The sequence below is a fragment of the Lingula anatina genome, chromosome 10, assembly GCF_051362555.1.
Source record: "Lingula anatina isolate TDL-2025a chromosome 10, LinAna3.0, whole genome shotgun sequence".
NCBI classification, from domain to species: Eukaryota; Metazoa; Brachiopoda; class Lingulata; order Lingulida; family Lingulidae; genus Lingula; species Lingula anatina.
In genome coordinates, this window is record NC_141776.1 from 15,609,282 (window position 1) to 15,628,034 (window position 18,753).

Here is an 18,753-nt window from a genome sequence, read left to right on the forward strand (position 1 = left end):
TTGCTAAATGCTCAATAAGCAAGGGTTCGATCTTTATATTGACTCGGATTTCAGCTTTTACCGTCCCGCATTGCTATCATTAATTTAAGAAACATATGGCACTAGAGAGACAAGTGCACACAAAGCCATACCCGGCATTCAATACCTGCTGCCATGCCATCAATTTTTCATGAAACCTGCAGCTACACATCGAAACACCGTATACAGGGAATGTAGGCTTAGACACTGTTCCAGATCTTATGGCAATAAGGTAATGTTTTTCAATTTATATAGAATTTTCTATGTTTATTAGACTAATTATTAACATATTTTAAATTCAAGAGCGTCTGAGAACCAGCTATTAAATAGAATGGACAAATATGCCCCATGTAATACTTTTAAAAATCTATCGGCATTATAGGCTATATTGATATTAAATCATTCAAAGTGAATTCTGCTGTTCATTGTGCTAAAGATCATTGTCCAGACTGACCGAAGCTACAGATAACTGCCCGAAGCCCACCCCATGTTATTTGAATAATTCAGATGGGGCGTTTATATTTTTGCTCAGTATATATATATGAGCGACACAAACTTTGATCTAGTTGAGTCAATCGTATGTATGTATATGTAATCTTTTTGTAAAATGACCAGCATAATGGGGTGATAATTTAAGGGAGAGGTTTAAGAATCGTGAAAATGGCATTGGCTATGTACCCTATCTTCTACCCGTGGTCCTGTTGGTATGGATTTACCCGTAACGAAAAAGTCCTATAGAATCCTATAGGATTTAATAGGATCCTATAGGACTTTTTTGTAAGGGACGTGAAACATATACAAGAACATTACGCAAACTAAGTTAATTTTTTTGTCATCAAAGAAGTGAATGTTGTGATCCATCCAATTGTTTTAAACTACGATGATGGGAATGAAAAAGTGATAAGGTTGAAGCATTGTGACCCCCGTTTCAAAATGTAATATCCAGAATGAGATTTGATTTCATTTCCACCATTACCTATCCACGTTTTTTCCCTAAAATATGTAGCCAGGGCACTCAGCGAAATGACGTTCTAAAATAAGACTATAAGAAACAGTAACATGAGTCTCCCTGTTCTACAGCAGTTGGCGTGCGTATATATCCTACAAATACTGCGTAATTATTGCGTATTTTCTTTCCTTAGCTTCGGCCAATATGATCCGAAGAAGAACATTCAAATTTCTTGCCGTTCTGAGTGCCGTGTCTGTAATATGGCTTGCCGCTTTTTGGATCCGTGAAGGTGACGTTTCCATTTTTCCTATTAGCCCCCTCCTTTTTTATTTATACCATAGTAGGTTATACTGCTCCATACAATCAAGAAAAAAAAACAGCGAACAGAAATCCCTTTTCATCCATCGTTCAATTATAGGAATTCGAAGTTTAAAGTCGTAGGATCTGTGCGATGTGAATAAATACTTAAGGTTTACTTATGGTTTATTTTACATTGAATTTCTTTAGTAATGTAAATTTTAATGTTTCTGTTCATGTAATGACAAACTGGCACAGCACGCAGCTTTGACAGTATTAAATACGCCAAATCTTTCCTCTGTGTTATATTAATGCACAAAATAAAATAACTTCTTACCAAATGTCTTTGCCTCTATTAAGCGGCAAGTGAACGCAAACGTGTGCTGCTCAAAGTCAGCAGTGGCAAGGCCGAGCCCCCCTTGAAACTGGTAAGTGGGCGTTTTACTTCTAACATAAAAATCTATATAGTATTTGAATGTCTCTCGTAGCTGAAGGGATTTAGGCTGTTAATGGATGCCGGTGTGACAGGAATCGTATTCCACTAGAAACCGTAGTGCATTCCCCATGACTTTGTACATTCGTCTCATTTACTAATACTCATACTAAGACAATACTCCGACTAACCCTAACCATTTTGACCTTTCTCCAAATGTAGTACCAAAACTGGATAAGTTACATATTGTATAGGATAAAATTAAAGTGAAATGTTAGCACGTACAACTTACTGTTTTCTTTTCATTCATCATCAAGGCAACTGAACCGACCTCAAGGCACATTTCTCCATCGAGATCTTCTCCTCCAAAAACGTTTTACAATCTAGCAGACGACATCGACTACTCACCGGAAGTGACGCTGAATCTCACCCTGCCGCAGCTTGCATACGATGAAATTGAGAGGGATTATTTCAGGTATTGTAAACGAACACGTTTGAAGTGCATCCTTGGACTTTAGGCAATTTATTAGAATATGCATTCATTTTGAGGTATAACGTTGAAAAGTCAATATTGGAGACGCCCCTACATTTTTACGCCAAACGGATAACACATGAGTGTTAAAACTACAAAGACGAATGGCAGTTTATACACTATACGTTTTCAATAAATGAATGGATTGTTATAATGCGTATAATGCTATTAAAATACAATACCATGGGGTTAAATTCTAAGAGTTCATTAAATACATAAGGGCAATACATTTCACAAGAATATATACCATAATTCTTCTGTGGTTCAGAGTTGCATTATTAATTGTATGTGGTACTATATGCATGATATATATATATATATATATATATATATATATATATATATATATATATATATATATTACTGTTTAAGTGAATATCAAAATTTATCATTTATTGATACTGAAAACAAACATCTTTTCAGTGAGTTATATCTTGAATATTTCTTCGCGTATGTAGTTCAGATAAAATTATAGATTAAAGTGCTGCTTTAAAATTCGCTCCGTCTGCTGATAGTGATCGAATAATAATCAACAGAATTAAAAAGCACGCTTATTTTGCAACTTGAAAACTGCTTTACCTTCGCAGAATAAAAGCAAATACTCCTAACTCCAGGTACCTAATGAAGATTCAATTTGACTGCCGACACCGGATTAGAGCAGGAACCGAGGAAACAGGAGACGGCGGCTGGGAGGTGTGCCTTGACCCGCCATACAATTTGAAACCGGGGAAATGTTTAGTCTACTCCTTTGGGTAAGATCGGCTATGTTTTCGTCACGCATACAGTATTTGGCATATTCCTTCAGTCAGAATAACGGCTTCCGGTCTGGTTTTATAAAGGGACTATTACCCCAAAGTTTGATCTCTCTCAGTTCAAGTTAAATACACAGTAGACCACTTAAATGAAAAGTGGTTCATTATTCCCCTGAATAAGAACACTGGTACATGAAGATAAACATGTAGAATTTTCAGACGTTGGTTAGAAGGTATCTTGCCTGCGACTTTTATATTTTTTTCATATTTATTTTGCCAAGTTTTCATTTGATTGCTCACCAAGGAGGATGACTGATTGCTTCAGTAGGTCAGAGCAATAAATAAAACATATTAATAAAAACAAAGACGTAGATATAACACTCGAAGCAAGAAATTCGCTGGTTTTATTAATATATATATTCAATTGAAATTTATGTCTGTAGATGTTGATTTGTAATTGAAGCATTTGCCACGCCCTCGTTGCCTTCCTATTTCCCTCCTCTCACATGCCCATCTAAATAAGATTGAAAATGTATATCTTTTTATCCAGGATCAGCTACAAATGGTCCTTTGACGATTACATGGACCAAGAAAAGAAGTGCGAAGTTCATGCATTCGATCCAAGGTAAGCATGTCTTTGATGCTAACAGAAGCCAAAGGATCGGATTCTCGTATCTATCAGTTGACGCTATTCAGTCACTAACGTGATGCTATACATCATCCAGTACTGAGTGTAATTAATAGTGCATAATTTTGTTTTCAAAATATGAAATGCTGGATGCTGTCCACACGATAAAAACACAGGCCATAAAACTTTTTTTGCCTTTTACACAGTAATTTAATAGTCGTTCTCCATGTATCACATTTACTTTCAGCATAGGGCAAGATGACTTCAATCGCTCCGCAAATATCCATTTCCATAATCTAGGATTAGGCGGAAAGAACTGGACCAATGCTAAGAAATGGAAAATGTACACGCTTGGATCCATTGTGCGACTTCTGGGACATAAAGATGTAAGTAAAACATAAGCCAAAGTGCTAGATAAAGTGTTTTAAAACTGCATATATTCCTGCCTACTGGTACAATGTATTGCATCCACTTTGAGACCGTCTATAATGTTGGATTACCTTTGTTTCCATTCTACATAGTGATAAGGGCATATGTTTCAAGGCTTTGCTATTGCCCCATTGTGTTATTTGTTGAGCGCTCACTCAGTACTTAACACATTGTGTTGGTGACATGTTCTAGCAGTCTGCAGCGTTAACACAGGGCCCATATCGAATATCAGTCACACCGGAGCAGAGCAAGTAAAACTTACTAAATACATTCGGTTACTGACAAATGGTTCATAGCCTACAATCACAACAAAGTTGATCCACTTGAAAGCTTGTCGCAAAATACCCTCCGAGAAATCTATTCAGTGTCCATTACGTGATTATGCGGCAAGCTTTCAAGTGGGTCGGCCGTATTTGATCTTCAGGTATGTTAGTCCGTTGATCAACTCCGTCGTGAATATGGCCTTAGACTGTGGTTGACCCTGGTGGCTCGACAGCCACCAAGTACCTTTGTCCAAAAGTGAACTCCAGAAGTAAGTCTGCAGCAATCTCTAAAAGAAATACGTTTTCTTTCTTTCAGCGAATAATCGACTACCTGAAAATCGACATCGAAAAGAGCGAATGGTCAAGTTTAGAGGCAATGTACCAGGAGGGCGTACTGGCACAAGTCAAACAGCTTGGAATCGAGTTCCACGACGTGCCGAGCAACAGGAAGAGGGTTTCTATCATTAACAGATTGTACGAGCTCGGCTTTAGAATATATTACACCAAACAAAACTTCTTTCAGCGGAAAAGGTCTAGACTCACAAGGCGAACCGTGTATGGATGCATGGAGTCGCATTTTGTGAATATTAACTTTTATGAGAGGAGTGAAAAGAGCTGATATCGTCATTTCTGTGAGTGATTAGATGAAAAAACGTGATTCGACAGGACATCTGCGTTGCTTAGACAAGACGACAACGAGGGTCCAATTGTCCATTTTTCACTCAAGAGTCCATCTGTGAATCTCTCATACATTTGCATTTTAGCGCAATGGGTATTTTTCTCTACCAGAGGCCGTTAGGTGATGACATCCTTTTTATATAACAATCTGCACAGAATGAGTCAGAAATATAGCTGAACACTTGAGAATTTTTTCTGTGGCCATTTGTACAGGGTAAATATTGGAGTAATTTAAACAGTATTGGAGTATTGGAGTATTGCGGTCGTATGCACGACAACACTGTTTTCAGTCCATATTCAGTCCCGTAGCCAGGGGGGGGATTGGGGGGGGGGGTTCGAAAGAACCACCCCTTTTGCTGGGAAAAGGTCCACTCTGGGTAAAATTTGACCTAGGTTCATGAAGTTTGTATGGAAAAAGGTCCTCTTTTTCAGAAAAAGAACCCCCCTTTTGAAATTGCTGGCTACGGGCCTGATATTTATGTGCCCTGGATGCCGCTCTCCGTAGCTTGTCATCGGCAAGCGTACAGGTGTATACCTGCGTACAGGTGTATACGTGGGAGTATATTTTTACAGATAGCAGTAGCAAGTGCAAGTGCTGAATGCAGCAGTCTGATACACATAACGTGTAGTAAAATAGTTCTTCTTGGTGATGGCGGTTATCAGGTCTCGCTGAGGTGTGGCTACTGGATTGGCTCGTCTTGGTCAAGGACAAGATTTTTTATACGCTACCGGACTGTTTTCACACTTCAGGTGTAGCTAGACAAAGTATATCAAGACACAGTGGAAAATTAAACCATCACTTTGTACACTGCATATACATCGCATTATGCGTTATTATGGACCCCTCCCTATCTCCCCTCCTTTTCTAACTCCATTTGGATCAGGGCATATTTCAATCGTTAAACCCTAATAGTATATATATATATTGCAGTATAATGCCAAGGCCAAACGTCTAAAAACAGCACGCGTTAACTGATTGTAACTCCACAGCTTGCCACAACTACTGCAGTGTTTATGAATATGATACACACAAATGGATGGATTATTTGTTAATCCATACTTCTGATTTTGACTATTTTCTTCTCTGGAATCGTGCCACGATTGTGTCCGAAAATCAAATCGCAGACTTTGTTACTCTGACTATCAACATACCCTTTACACTCCACATTATCACGTGTACTGATGCTTATTTATAAGTGTTTATCTTAACTGATACGTTTATATTTATGGGAATCACGCTGGAAGGTATTGAAATAAAAGTGCACTTGCGGGTGATAACGTGAGACCTTCACCGATTAAGCACGAGATGACGCAGTATATCAGCCAATAAACTGTGAGGAAAGGCACGCGCACTTGAGTCTGGTAAATAATTAAAATAAACATTCTTTCAAGATCCAGAATTATGATGAAAGTTAAGTTCAATTTAGTTATTTGTCACCAGAAGTTTTTATGTTGTTGTTGAAATTATACCTTTGATATAAATATATTTGTGCATATCATTAGCAAATTTCATTGCATTTCTCACAAAATCAACTTAGTTTCTAAGTCGGTTATAATTCTAAATAAAAACCCCGATTAGGGTTCCAAAAAGGATTACCAATTGGTTTTCGTGCACCATCGACGATGCTTGAATGTAGAAGAAGTGTTAGATACACTGTTTTGACCTGAAAATTGAATGCTCGGACACGACCCAAACGTCCACATATTATAGATATGAGACGGAAAGAAAGGGACTTTCACACCATCAAGTTACCTGTCCCACTTTTGGCATCTCTCATTTTACATTCCCCTGCCTTATTTTAATCCAGAAGACACGAAATTGGTTTGATTGAGAGTGCTGTTTAAATTCAGCTGTTGTGTCGTACCATGAAAACCATCGTTCTTGATCTGTAAATTTGTTCAAGAACTGTGTCACACAGGTGTTTATATCACAGGAAGAAACCTGATATCAGTATGTAATAAAATAATTAATATTTAACGTTAATGCAACACAGTTAAAAGATTATGCATAACGAGAACATAAACTTGAGTGTACAGAGAGAAGCATTTATGCAGTAGATTAGCAGCATAATAGAAGCATGTTTCATTAATTAGCTTCCACATCTTCTCCGGTGAAGTACACAAAAAGCATTATTCTATAAGCAGCACTGCACTGGCGTGCATCGAATACTTCAAAGATGCTCCACAGGGGTAGATTTGGAGCATACAAGAAAAGAGCAATGCTCCGCGGAGGTAGATTTGGAGTATATCAGAAAAATGTTCCACTGCAACAGTACTCCACGGAGATAGTTTCGAGGTATGTTATAAAAAAGGGAATGCTTGTGCATTTCTCATCAATGGAAGTTTTGAGGTATATAAAAAGGAATATGCAATAGGAAGGTTTCCTACAGTATATAGTAAATTCAACACACACTAAATTAAACTAATAATCAGCAGATAGCGTCACTTTATTCATACGGTCTATACATCAAGAAATAGACGGATAGAAATTTGTTTTATTGGTTATTAATTACAAAATGTCCATACACAATTTCAGTGTTTTCTCAAAAATTCATTTTCTCGTGACAAATATTGAATCCGCTTGCCCTCATGTGTGATCTGGTTTGGGGTCCTAAAAACAAATAAAACAAAATAAATATCCGAGTTCCAGTGCACTTGATTGATTTGCTGGAACGTCTCTGACTTTATAATAGCAACCAAGATATTTGAAAGCGCCTTTTACAACAATGACTTGCATGAAGTGTTAAAAATACTTTTTTGGGGGTGAAGGCTAGGTAACGTAGCTAAAAACACACCTGTCGTTCTCCCCTCAAGAATATAGTATCCATACGTCCCAGTGTGAGGTTTCAGCTGGACTCCTAAAAATCCAATCAAACAATAAATATCACAGTTCCAGTACACTTGATGGAAAGTCTTAAACTCTTATAGTACCCAAAATATTTAAAAGCGTCCTAATTAACACTGACATTCTAAGTGGATTCATGAAAATACTACAACTTATTTACAAATATGAGTTGTGGATAAATTTCTGCAGCCCGTATTGTCTAAACGTTTTTAACATTTAAATTGGGTGCTTTTTAAATTCGACGTATTTAATCGAAACACACACACACACAAAAAAAATTAACACATTTGATAAAACAGACATTTCGTTACTTTGTTTCCTTTTTCATAAATTGTAAACTTCACCATTGTATTTGTAATGTTTATCAACATACTTTCATAACTTGCATGAGTCTCTGCTCGAGACTGTTTAATTATGAAAATATGAATTTAAAGTTTGCCTGGGAATAGGTTCAAGTGAAAAATGACTGGTGAGCCAAAAATAAATAAAATGAAATACAAATTCATGCCAGGGATTTTAAACTTGTATTTAAGCTGAAGTTAGGTGTTCATACTTATTTAAAATCCCTTCTCCCTTCAGTAATTGCCTGCAAGACCCCAACCTTTCCACCGATCACTGAAAAAAGATTACAATTACAAATATTTTAATTATCTATAACGTTCATTTAAAACCAACTAGCTATAAGAATAGAAGTTTAAGTGGACATAATACTGCCATCATAAAATGTTACAGTATTTCAGCTGATTAAACCTTTATTACGTGGCTGACAAGGGCTTGAGATGCAGTCGCAATGTTGTTCTCGGTGGTTTGGGCTACAAATCACGAGAAATACCCATTTAAACCGTTGGGCTGTCATCGATTTTATCCACAATTATAAATGATAATTAAAGATTTTTTATTGTTATGTGCATCCGAGGATGAAATTGTTTCAAGATAGATGAAGTACTTACCACTTAAACCCCTTTTGTGTCATTCTTGCAGGGAAGGGCCTTCAGAGGATCTTCTAATTGCACGCAGGCAGAGTAAAAATGCAATATTGTACTATTGGGGAGAAGCATTATGCTTCATTTCTACTGTGATTTTGTGAAGCATGGTTGCAGTAGAATGCTACTTCTGGGGAGTATATACAGGTACTTCATCCATACCTCAAATCGAAGCAGATTTGAGGCATACTTGCAGTATGATTGCAGAAGTCTACTGGAGTATCTACTGCGTTTTCGTGAGGGAAGCTAGCATAGATAGGTTTTTACTGTATCCCTGATCTTGAATCCACAAACCGGGCATTTTCTGAGAGAGGGAGAGCATGAATTGCAACACGCAAGATGAGCACACGGCAAGAGAACAACCTCAGCCTCTCTCACCTTACATATTTTACATATTCTCTGTTCTTTTAAAAGTTTATTTTCTTCTCTTAGTTTGTCTGATAAGATAGCGGGGTCAATGGGTTCAGGGGGATTATTTGTATTGGCGGAGGGTGCTATGTCATTTGGAGGTGATTGGTCTGATTGACCCCTGGCTACCGTGACATTTACAGGATCATTTGTCAAACTTGTATCCCCTAGTTCTTGTTCCTCTTCAATTCTAAGAAGAGCTTCTATCAAGGACTGTAGATTAGGGAAATCGTCACCAACAGTTGTAAGCCTATTTTCTATAGCCTTTCTTACTAAATCTCGGGAATAACCCATTGCTATTACTTTCTGGGCAGATGGTGCATCTAATCGAGCTTTTATTTCTCTTGCCTCTATTTGATGGGTACGTGGGGCCCGACCTGCTTGGCCGGAAAATTGGCCGTTGGCGGAATTGCGTTGCAGTATTTCTCTGATGAAAGACACTCCTTTACACTGTTTCACATACCCACAATTTGGGAACCAACGCGCATGCTCAGTCCATATGTCATCCTGTGGTTCCCAGTTTCTCAGTCCCCCGCCACAGAAAAAGCATTTCACATTGTCCCCAAAGCCGGCGTAATAAAACCCCGCTATGGAAAGTTCTTTTGGTGTTTGCCGCTTACTGATAGGCCAGTTTTCAAAAGTCAAAATCCTGTTCTGTTCAATTGCAAACTGGGGATGTTTTGGTCGTTCAGTCACTATTGGGTTATCGTCAAATAATAAATTGTTCTGCTGTGTCGAACTCTGCTCTCGGTTTTGTCTTTGTTGTACAAAAGGACACGAAGGAAAATGCTTCAAATGTTCTCCAAATGCATCATCGCCCCTGTCCCATGATCTGATCATACCGCCGCAGTAAGCACATTTCACAATATCTAAAGTCCCTAAATAAAAGAACCCCGCCTTTGAGAGTTCACTGGGTCTGACAGGACAACTGTCTGGGAAATTAGCATAGGTCTGCATGCGAGTTAACTCATTCTCCCTCATAATCAACATAAAGTCCTCACTGTCATGGACATCTGTAAGGGTCGGAGAAGTAGTGTAAGGGTAATGGGGATTGTTTTGGCGCGTTTCAGTTGGCGGTGACCTCCTGACGGCAAGATTGTCAGTAGTGTCAACGCCGACTTGAGCGTTTGGATTAACAGCAGATCGCGGATTTCTGGTGGCCTCGTTCCGTGATTCTGTCCTTTCGTCAGCACGGTTTCTTAATTCACTGGTAGTGCCATGGGTGACTTCACCTCTCATTGAATTTCCATTCAGGACTCTCAAAGAGCCCTCAGCATGTTGGGAACCTTGTGGCACCCGAGTCCCAGGAGGACGAAGACCAAGAGGAGCGTAGATTGTTCTTTGAAGTCCTGCATTTTCTTCGGGAGAAGAGACTTCAACATATATCGGAATATTCTCTTTATTAACACCATTTATGTAGCGACAGTTTGGTGATACTTGACGATGTTTGTTTTCGGGGTTGTCGCCCAATTTCCAACCTCGAACGCTGCGATGACAGGCGAAACATTCCACCTCATCGTCCCTGCCGGTGTAGAAAAAGCCGTACTTGGCAAGCCTTGCAGCAGAAGCAGGTGCCCAATCAGGCCAATTGGCAAAGGTTAAGAGTCGTTGGTGCTCATACCTGTGACGCTGTGTCGGACTCAGCGGACGGTGACCGTTCCCTTGTACATCGTCTTCATAAGCTTTCAAACCTAATGGTGACCTTCCTTTGCTCAGTGCCATTCTGAAATAAGAGCGAGAACTTAGTGAACATTATTGATTTCACCGACGCAGTTTTCTATTTAAACAGCTTTGTTTGCTAGAGATGATCTGGTCTAACATATGTATTCTACGTATTATCTTAAGGCTTAGCATATACTTGCGGTGAACGGAGTTTGTATGGTGGCGTATGGTAGGACGGTTTTTATGGTGTTTGGAGGTGGGTTTTGCATGCGTTTTCCTATGAATTGGCTTTATAAGTATAAGTGATCTGTAGTTGTCTTATGTGGGGAATCAAATTAGAAAAGGGTTAATTTATGATAATGAAAATGTCTACGGTAAAATGGGCACATGTACATGAACATACTGGTACCTGTCAACATTGACAATTGCCAGAGAGGGAGATTCACTCCCTAGCCCTACGCCCTCCCCCACCCTGACGCACACACACACACACACGCGCGCGCGCGCGAAAGGAAACTTTAAAACATAAAACCCCTCTGTGCGTCCGTAGGGCTTTTCATCGTGCCTTAAATAAGTCTTCTTGGAGATGCCTTATTTAGCAGCTCATACATTTGTTTGAATATGATAGATTATCTCAAGCTCTATTTGTGTATAAGGATAACCCAAATACACTGTGTACATACAATGTGTATAATACAGGTATGAATTATTAGCAACATATAAACTTATTCCGATCTTTAACGCCAGTAGAAGTTAAAATATGCAAAAGTTAAATAATAATGTGTGTGTTTTGTAAAACTGACCAAATAAAAAAAAAAGGAATATTCCATTTTGTATTCAGATAACCTTGTCCCTTTTAACATGAGCTATATATATGGGGCAGAACAGTTTTCTCTATAGCACCAGTTTGACTGATCTGAACATATACGTGTAATAACGCAATGTTCCCTTCAAATGTTTGGACCAAACAAAAGTAATCTGGTCTTGTCGAACGCGGGTGCTCCGTTTATATAAGGTGATTTATTTACTTACTGCCAGTAGTCAATCTGCCTTATTGTTTCGATATTACGTGTAATGCCCCTAAGGCCCCTATTTCACACAGACCACGAATCCCACGAATTGCCCGGAATTTCAGGATTCGTGAGGATTCGTGAGATTTTGCCAATTTTCTGGTCTAAATCGACACTCTCTACGATTCAGTTACGATACAGGTGCGATAGTGTTACGAATATTCGTAGCCTAGATCCCAACTACGTTTTGAACGCACGGTTTTTTAGGTTCCTTGCGTCTGGCTAGGACGTAGCTAATTCGCAGGGAAGGAATCAAGTAACTGGTGATTGCAAGGAGGGAGCAAGGAGAAAGTGCGTGGAAAGTACGTGAGAAGCACAGCCTCCGCACGGCAGAAATACCTGCTGCGCCCGACGGGCTTTCGCAAGTGTTCCACGCGCTCCGTGCATGCAAAGTACAAGCATCGTGCACCACGTACGTTATCCGTACTAAGAGTGCGGGTAACGCAAGGACAACGCAAGCGGACGTAAGGCAGTCTTGCCGACTTTCTACGCTTGTTGCTCGTCCTCCTTCGTGCGTGTTGAGATGTTTTTTGAGAGGGTATAAAAGCAGTGCATGTTTGAAGAGATCATTATGTCAGCAGCGATGTTCAAAGATGGCGGGCCCAATCCCGCCGCAGAGACTGCTAGCGTTGAATCTCCAGGCCCAGCTTCGGGCTCATGAACACGAGTATGACCTACTTTTGATGGCCTTAATCTGAGAGCGAGAGAAACAGAGACATCTAGGCGATTCTGGGTAAGACCTTAGATAGAGAGGGGAAGACTCTTTGGACGGTACTTTACGCTTTTTATAGAGCTTGAGAGGGAATCACTGGGTGACTTTATGAAATACGTAAGTCGACCAAAACCTGTTCGCTGAACTCCTCCTACGGGTCACTTCGAGGAACACCAAGAGCGGAAGGTATGAATGGAAACATCACCCACTTTCACTACATAAATACATACTGACATTAAATACATATATTAAGATATTAAATACCAATGTTATATAACAACATTTTCATCACTTTCCTCATTTAATGTTTTGGAACCAGGATTGAAACTTGCCATATTACCTTGCCGCAATGCGGTTCCTGGCAACAGGGGCAAGCTACCGCTGTCAGGCGTTCAATTTCAGGGTGGTTCATAACACCATATTCAAGTTCATACCAGAAGTTTGCACAGCAATATATGAGGAGTACAAGGCCGACTTCTTTACAGTACCCTCAACTGCAGACGGCTGGAAGTTGTAGCACGAAAATTCAGTTCCCGCTGGAACTTTCATCACACGTGCGGAGCAATTGTTGGGAAGCATGTGGCAAACAAGAAACGAAAGAACAGTGGCTCTCTGTACTTCACCGGTTTTTTTTTTCAATTGTCCTGCTGGCCATAGTTGATGCTGAGTACAACTTCGTTGGGTGTATGGTTGGTGCCAATGGCTCCTTATTTGATTCCGGTGTGTTTAACATTTCTACAATTAGATGTTCTCTGGAAACGAACAGGATAGTATTCCCTGACCTGGAGCCTCTTTCAGGAGATGAGAGGGGCTTACCATACTTTCTGGTTGGAGACGACGCATTTCCTCTGCGCACATGGATGATGAAGCCCTACAGCAGACGAGGGATGTCTCACAAGGAACGTGTCTTCGATTACAGGCTTACACGGGCTCGAAGGGTTGTCAACAATGGATTCGGAATTCTTTCCCATTGTTGGAGATGCCTCCTAACCACTCTGCAGCTGTCTCCGCGTCGGTCCATCACTGTGGTACAAGCGTGTCTGGCACTACACAACCCTCTGCGCAGACGTAGGCCTCAACTTGCATTGGCTGATGTGGACCAAGAGGATGATGAATGCAGTGTTGTCCCCGGAGCCTGGAGAGATGCAGTGCAGATGGCAGATCCCAACCTTGTTGGAGGCAAACGCATAACCAGGGAGGGCAAGATCATAAGGAACTATTTGGGAGACTATTACAGCAGTGACATTAGGCGTCTTCCATGGCAGGACAACATTGAGTAGACATTGGATAGTCTGTTACAAACTTTCTTTCCATCAAAGTTGAATGAAACTTATATTGTGCACTGCAGTGTAATGATTGTGTTGAAATTATTTTCTAATAAATGTGCTCGTGGTATGTTTTGATGTTTTATGTAACAATAAAAGTTACTAAGAAATTGTTCCTCCTTTTTTCCATCTTAATCAGAAAAGCAATGGAGAGAAAGAGTTGCTTTAAAGTGAGATTGCAACCATGAAAATAATACTTTAAAGGGGAAATATCCCAGTAAACACCAAATGTTATAAAAACACCATTAAAGCATTTCCATAATATTGTAAAATTAGCATGATTTTAAATTCCTTTTAAAAAAAATCATCAACAACCATAATGTTTTTTAATGTTTTGACATCATGCATGAGGTTTAAATACTTTTTACATATATCATGATCGTTGGCCATTTATTTATAAATAAATTTAAAACATTAATACCAGTACACCGTAATATTATTGTGTTTTCTACGATCCTAGATCTCTTGGGGAGTTCACTTTAAAATAAATACAAATTTAAGAAGATTTATAAAGGAAAACAGTGTAATTTTTGGTTTATATTTCTCTCATCATTTAGACAAAATAAACTTCCCAAAGTGAAATAATTCATTAAGTTCATGCAATACTAAATTTTATTTTTCATAACCAAACATAAAAAGCATGAAACAGATATTTCAAATACAAATTTAAAATTGGTCCTCATTAGATGGCTCGATGGTCCTCCCCGCGGTTTCAGCAGAGGCAGAGATGGACGTTGTTGGTATCATGGTTATATGCGTTGTGGTTTCCTGAGTGCTCACATCAACAAAGGCCTCTGACAGTCCAATCCCTGAGAAGCTCGTGTCCAGGTTGCCTAGTGACAGTCTGGGCTGGGAGGGATTCTGTCAAACAGAAAAAGACGTAAATAATAAATTATCTTAAAAATCAGTTAAAATGTATGTTTTTTTGCAGCTCTTAGGTAAATAGAGGAAGTACTCTGATAACATTAAAAGCATGGGTTGTTAGTGGTCATACCTTAGGTAAATAGAGGAAGTACTCTGATAACATTAAAAGCATGGGTTGTTAGTGGTCATACCTTAGGTAAATAGAGGAAGTACTCTGATAACATTAAAAGCATGGGTTGTTAGTGGTCATACCTTAGGTAAATAGAGGAAGTACTCTGATAACATTAAAAGCATGGGTTGTTAGTGGTCATACCTTAGGTAAATAGAGGAAGTACTCTGATAACATTAAAAGCATGAATTGTTAGAGTGCATTCCCAGAAATTTAGATCCATCCAGAGATTTAGATTTAGATCGACCTAACTCCCTGGAGTTCACGCTAAATTGCAGTCAGTCTTAGACCCCATTCCCACAGATTTTAGATCGATCTATCCCCCTGGGGAATCTCACTAGATTGGTGTCAGCTTAACTGGCTTAATGTCTGTCCCGCCTACTAAAAGCTGTAAGGGGTTAATTACAGGTAACTATGGTGCCCGCTCGACTGACTGCAATTTAGCGTGAACCCCCAGGGAGTTAGGTCGATCTAGATGGATCAATCTATGGGAATGCAGTCTTAGTGGTCTTATCTTAGGTAAATAGAGGAAGTACTCTGATAAAATTAAAAGCATGGATTGTTAGGGGTCATATCTACGGTAAATAGAGGAAAGATAACATTAAAAGCATAGATCCAAAATGATGTAACTAAAACTGACTGTGTTAGATATGACAGAAAATGTGTGCTATGTGCAAAAAATGTGACAAAAATAGGCAATCATATTCATGAGACTAGAGATACAAAAATTCAACTACCTTCTTTCTCAATTCCTCGACAGGCCTGGGCCTTGAAATATAGTCGACCAGCAGGTCATCCAGCCTGGATTTTTTGGCTTTCTTGGAGGGGGTGGGTGGAGAAGAATGGTGGCTACAGCTAGCCGTGGCGGTCTGACTGGCAGGTGGGTGTTAGTGGTGGAAAGATCCTTTTTCTCATCATTACTATCCTTTCCTATCTGGAATAAAAAATTATTTTCATCATATCAAAATTGCCACATTATCCTCTATCTTTCTAAGCACCCCTATTTACCCTCTTTACAATTACGTGTTAAATTATTTTTATTTCAAATCTAATATTATCATGACACATATTAGGTTAAAAAATCGTATTCCTCAACCTACATCACATGTGCTTTATAATGTTTTGAAACAATGGTTCATAACACATGTATTAAATAAAGGAATTCGTGATCTTCCATAGAATGGATTATAAAAATAGTAATGATAATTTGGACTTACTGTCGTTGTCTCTATAGTAGAAGTTCTGGGAATAATGTGGTCAGAAAGTTAAAATTTTGCAGCTGCCATTTCTTTCTAGCTGTCAAATGTTGAGATGCTTGTCCTGATTTCTTTTTATACACATTTCCAACGGCGGTCCGTTGGTTTCTTCACCATCCAGTAATATTCTTTGCTGGTGAATAAAGATGAGAAATCATTGTTAAAATTTATTTCATTGTCAAAACGATCGTTTTGTTTGTGGTTGATAGAAGTCCTTAATTTGCACTTAGCACCGACAATTAAAAGCATCCAATTAAAAAAATTAAATAAATATGTTAAGTGTACTTACGGTATGAATTTAATTCTCTGGACAGATCAGCCAACAGCTTATCGTTATGGGTCTGGTTTGAATAATTAGGGTGGGCTTTGTTGTACAAACACTCGTTATCAGAGAAGAACTCCACCAACTTCTCCTCTTTACATGAGCTAAAATAATGTGAACTTTTCTGATCCATTTCCACATACTGTTGCTCCTCCTCACCCTCATCTTGTTCCTCTTCTTGGAAATGATCGCTCTCCTCTCCATTGCCTCTGTCCACTTCCAAACTGTCTCTCTCATCTTCCTGTCGTGTTTCCCCTGCTTCTTCACTGACCATGTCCACTTCTTCCAAGAGCCTTGGTGACTCTCTTGTTGCTTGGCTTGCCCCAGCCCCCTTTTCCCCCTCTTGCTCTTTGTTGACTTTTTTTGACATTTTCTGCACGAGAGATCCAAGGGTGAAATGATGGACTTTCGTATATGCTCCTCCTTTTATACTCACGGTCTGTGCGTATGAAGTGACCACTAGTGCAAGACGTCCGTGAGGTCCACACAGTGGGGGCGTGGAAGTACGGAGTAAGTACGGACTGAGCAAGGAATAAGTACGTGTACCGTGCGCCATAACCACGTGCATCGTACGCACCGTAGCCACCCAAGCGAAATTGGATAAAAATAATTTCGGCACGTGTCCCGTGCGACAAGCGTACGCTGCACGCACGCCTGTCGTACTTCTTCAAATTTTTTTGAGAATTCGTAGACCGCACGTAGCGGCTGTTGATCATGTCGAAAAGTTTCTACGTGCTGTTTGCGTCCTCCAAAAGTCGCACGATGGACGTGCTCTTCACGCACGAACTCCCACGTTTTCCCCAATTTTTGGCCGTAGACCACACGTAGCAGCCCGTACGTTCGGTTGGGACCTAGGCTTTAGTTTGCCCCTGCAGGGACGACACACGGGGAGGCGTGTGAGAGGCAGAGAGACTATTAATGGCTTAAGCGGTCTTCCTTTCATTTAGGTCCGCCATATTTAGGTCGCGGCCGTACTAGACCTCAGCTCTTCTTGATGTGAATGCTCACCTAAATAGTTTTCTTCCGTATGCTATATTTATCATAAGACCCCGTTCTGTTTTAGACATCGTAGCAGCTGGATAGATCCTACTCAGCGGGGAACAGCCCATTCGGTGTAATCAGCCTAACTGCCTGACACGCCCCCTTGAATAGCTAGAGGGTGATAAAAGTTTATTACACAGTGCGTGTGCTCGCCCCCTAACTGCTCCAGGATGCGTGTCAGACTTTTAAGCTAATATACACTGAATGGACTTTAGCGATCTTTCCCGCAAAGTTGGATCGATCCACCTGATGCGACGGGTCTTTCTAAATGCTCCCCAAGTCCCTACTTTAAGTTACGCCTATGTGGACAATTTACCCTTAATACTTATCATATTTCTAAAACTTTTCTTAAAAACAACTACCACATTCACATCATACATCTGTAATATAGTAGGCTTGTTAAGAGGTCAAACGCTGCATTTTATAGTACAAATGTCTAACTTGGCATAAATGTTCCTTGGGCCAAAAGAAAATTTTTTATCCAAAGAGACGCCCTCTATCGATACATTAATTAGCATTAATTATGCAAATTAGGTGCCAAAATATATAATATTTCATATTTCCATTAATTTTTGGCCTAGAAACATTTATAGATTATCAAACCTGACTAAATTAGGGACAAGGAACCCATTTTTGATCATTTGGAAGCAATTGGTGGCCATTTTGTGCCTCAAATCCAAGATGGCCGCCACCCGCCATTTTGAAAGTGGACATAATTTTGCTATTTTATGTTGAATTTTGAAGCGTTTGGTCTATATATATTTGATATAAATATCGATTCCTACTATTTTGGGTGTGAAAAAGTCATTTTTGATATTGTTTTGGTGATAGTAGGTGATTTGAATGGACAAAGAGGGTGTTTTAAGTGCCTACCACATATGTGTGAACACTGCAAAACCATGGATGTTGACAACCCGTATTCAAATATATCTCAATGCAATTTTTTGTTATATATCATTGCTATGGACTATATTATGAGCAAAAAAAAAAAAAAAAACCACACTTTTACCATTGTGGAGGCCATTGGTGGCCGTTTTATCCCTCAAATCCAAGATGGCCGCCAAAACCATTTTGAACATGAGCATAATTCGCTATTTTGAAACTACATGTACTACAT

The 18,753-nt window shown here is 39.4% G+C and overlaps 3 protein-coding genes across 3 annotated transcripts; 1 reads left to right on the forward strand and 2 right to left on the reverse strand.

Annotated features, from left to right (window-relative positions):
• Positions 1-129: 129 nt before the first annotated feature.
• LOC106161709 (putative methyltransferase-like protein 24) lies at positions 130-6,471 on the forward strand. Its single transcript, XM_013538731.2, has 8 exons — positions 130-250; positions 1,161-1,256; positions 1,625-1,692; positions 2,015-2,172; positions 2,844-2,981; positions 3,532-3,606; positions 3,857-3,995; positions 4,618-6,471. Exons 2-8 carry the CDS (start codon positions 1,172-1,174, stop codon positions 4,918-4,920), a joined length of 966 nt encoding a protein of 321 aa, XP_013394185.2. The 5' UTR covers positions 130-250; positions 1,161-1,171; the 3' UTR covers positions 4,921-6,471.
• Positions 6,472-7,406: 935 nt separating this feature from the next.
• On the reverse strand, positions 7,407-11,024 carry LOC106161698 (baculoviral IAP repeat-containing protein 7-like). Its single transcript, XM_086998157.1, has 4 exons — positions 8,775-11,024; positions 8,378-8,439; positions 7,775-7,837; positions 7,407-7,590 (listed from the first exon to the last, which is right to left on the reverse strand). The coding sequence occupies exon 1, from the start codon at positions 10,935-10,937 to the stop codon at positions 9,054-9,056; it is 1,884 nt and encodes a 627-aa protein (XP_086854283.1). The 5' UTR covers positions 10,938-11,024; the 3' UTR covers positions 7,407-7,590; positions 7,775-7,837; positions 8,378-8,439; positions 8,775-9,053.
• Positions 11,025-14,578: 3,554 nt separating this feature from the next.
• LOC147759672 (uncharacterized) lies at positions 14,579-17,270 on the reverse strand. Its single transcript, XM_086997956.1, has 4 exons — positions 16,563-17,270; positions 16,235-16,406; positions 15,755-15,951; positions 14,579-14,845 (listed from the first exon to the last, which is right to left on the reverse strand). Exons 1-2 carry the CDS (start codon positions 17,161-17,163, stop codon positions 16,384-16,386), a joined length of 624 nt encoding a protein of 207 aa, XP_086854082.1. The 5' UTR covers positions 17,164-17,270; the 3' UTR covers positions 14,579-14,845; positions 15,755-15,951; positions 16,235-16,383.
• Between the last annotated feature and the right edge of the window lie 1,483 nt (positions 17,271-18,753).

Excerpts from the sequence above, each read along its gene's own strand:
- LOC106161698 (XM_086998157.1), bottom strand. The coding sequence starts at position 10,937 with ATGGCACTGAGCAAAGGAAGGTCACCATTAGGTTTGAAAGCTTATGAA.
- LOC147759672 (XM_086997956.1), bottom strand. The coding sequence starts at position 17,163 with ATGCACGTGGTTATGGCGCACGGTACACGTACTTATTCCTTGCTCAGT. Across the intron at positions 16,407-16,562 it reads CAGAGAATTAAATTCATACC|CAAAGAATATTACTGGATGG; the intron begins GTAAGTACACTT and ends TTTATTCACCAG.
- LOC106161709 (XM_013538731.2), top strand. The coding sequence starts at position 1,172 with ATGATCCGAAGAAGAACATTCAAATTTCTTGCCGTTCTGAGTGCCGTG. Across the intron at positions 1,257-1,624 it reads CGCTTTTTGGATCCGTGAAG|CGGCAAGTGAACGCAAACGT; the intron begins GTGACGTTTCCA and ends GCCTCTATTAAG. Across the intron at positions 3,607-3,856 it reads GTTCATGCATTCGATCCAAG|CATAGGGCAAGATGACTTCA; the intron begins GTAAGCATGTCT and ends ATTTACTTTCAG.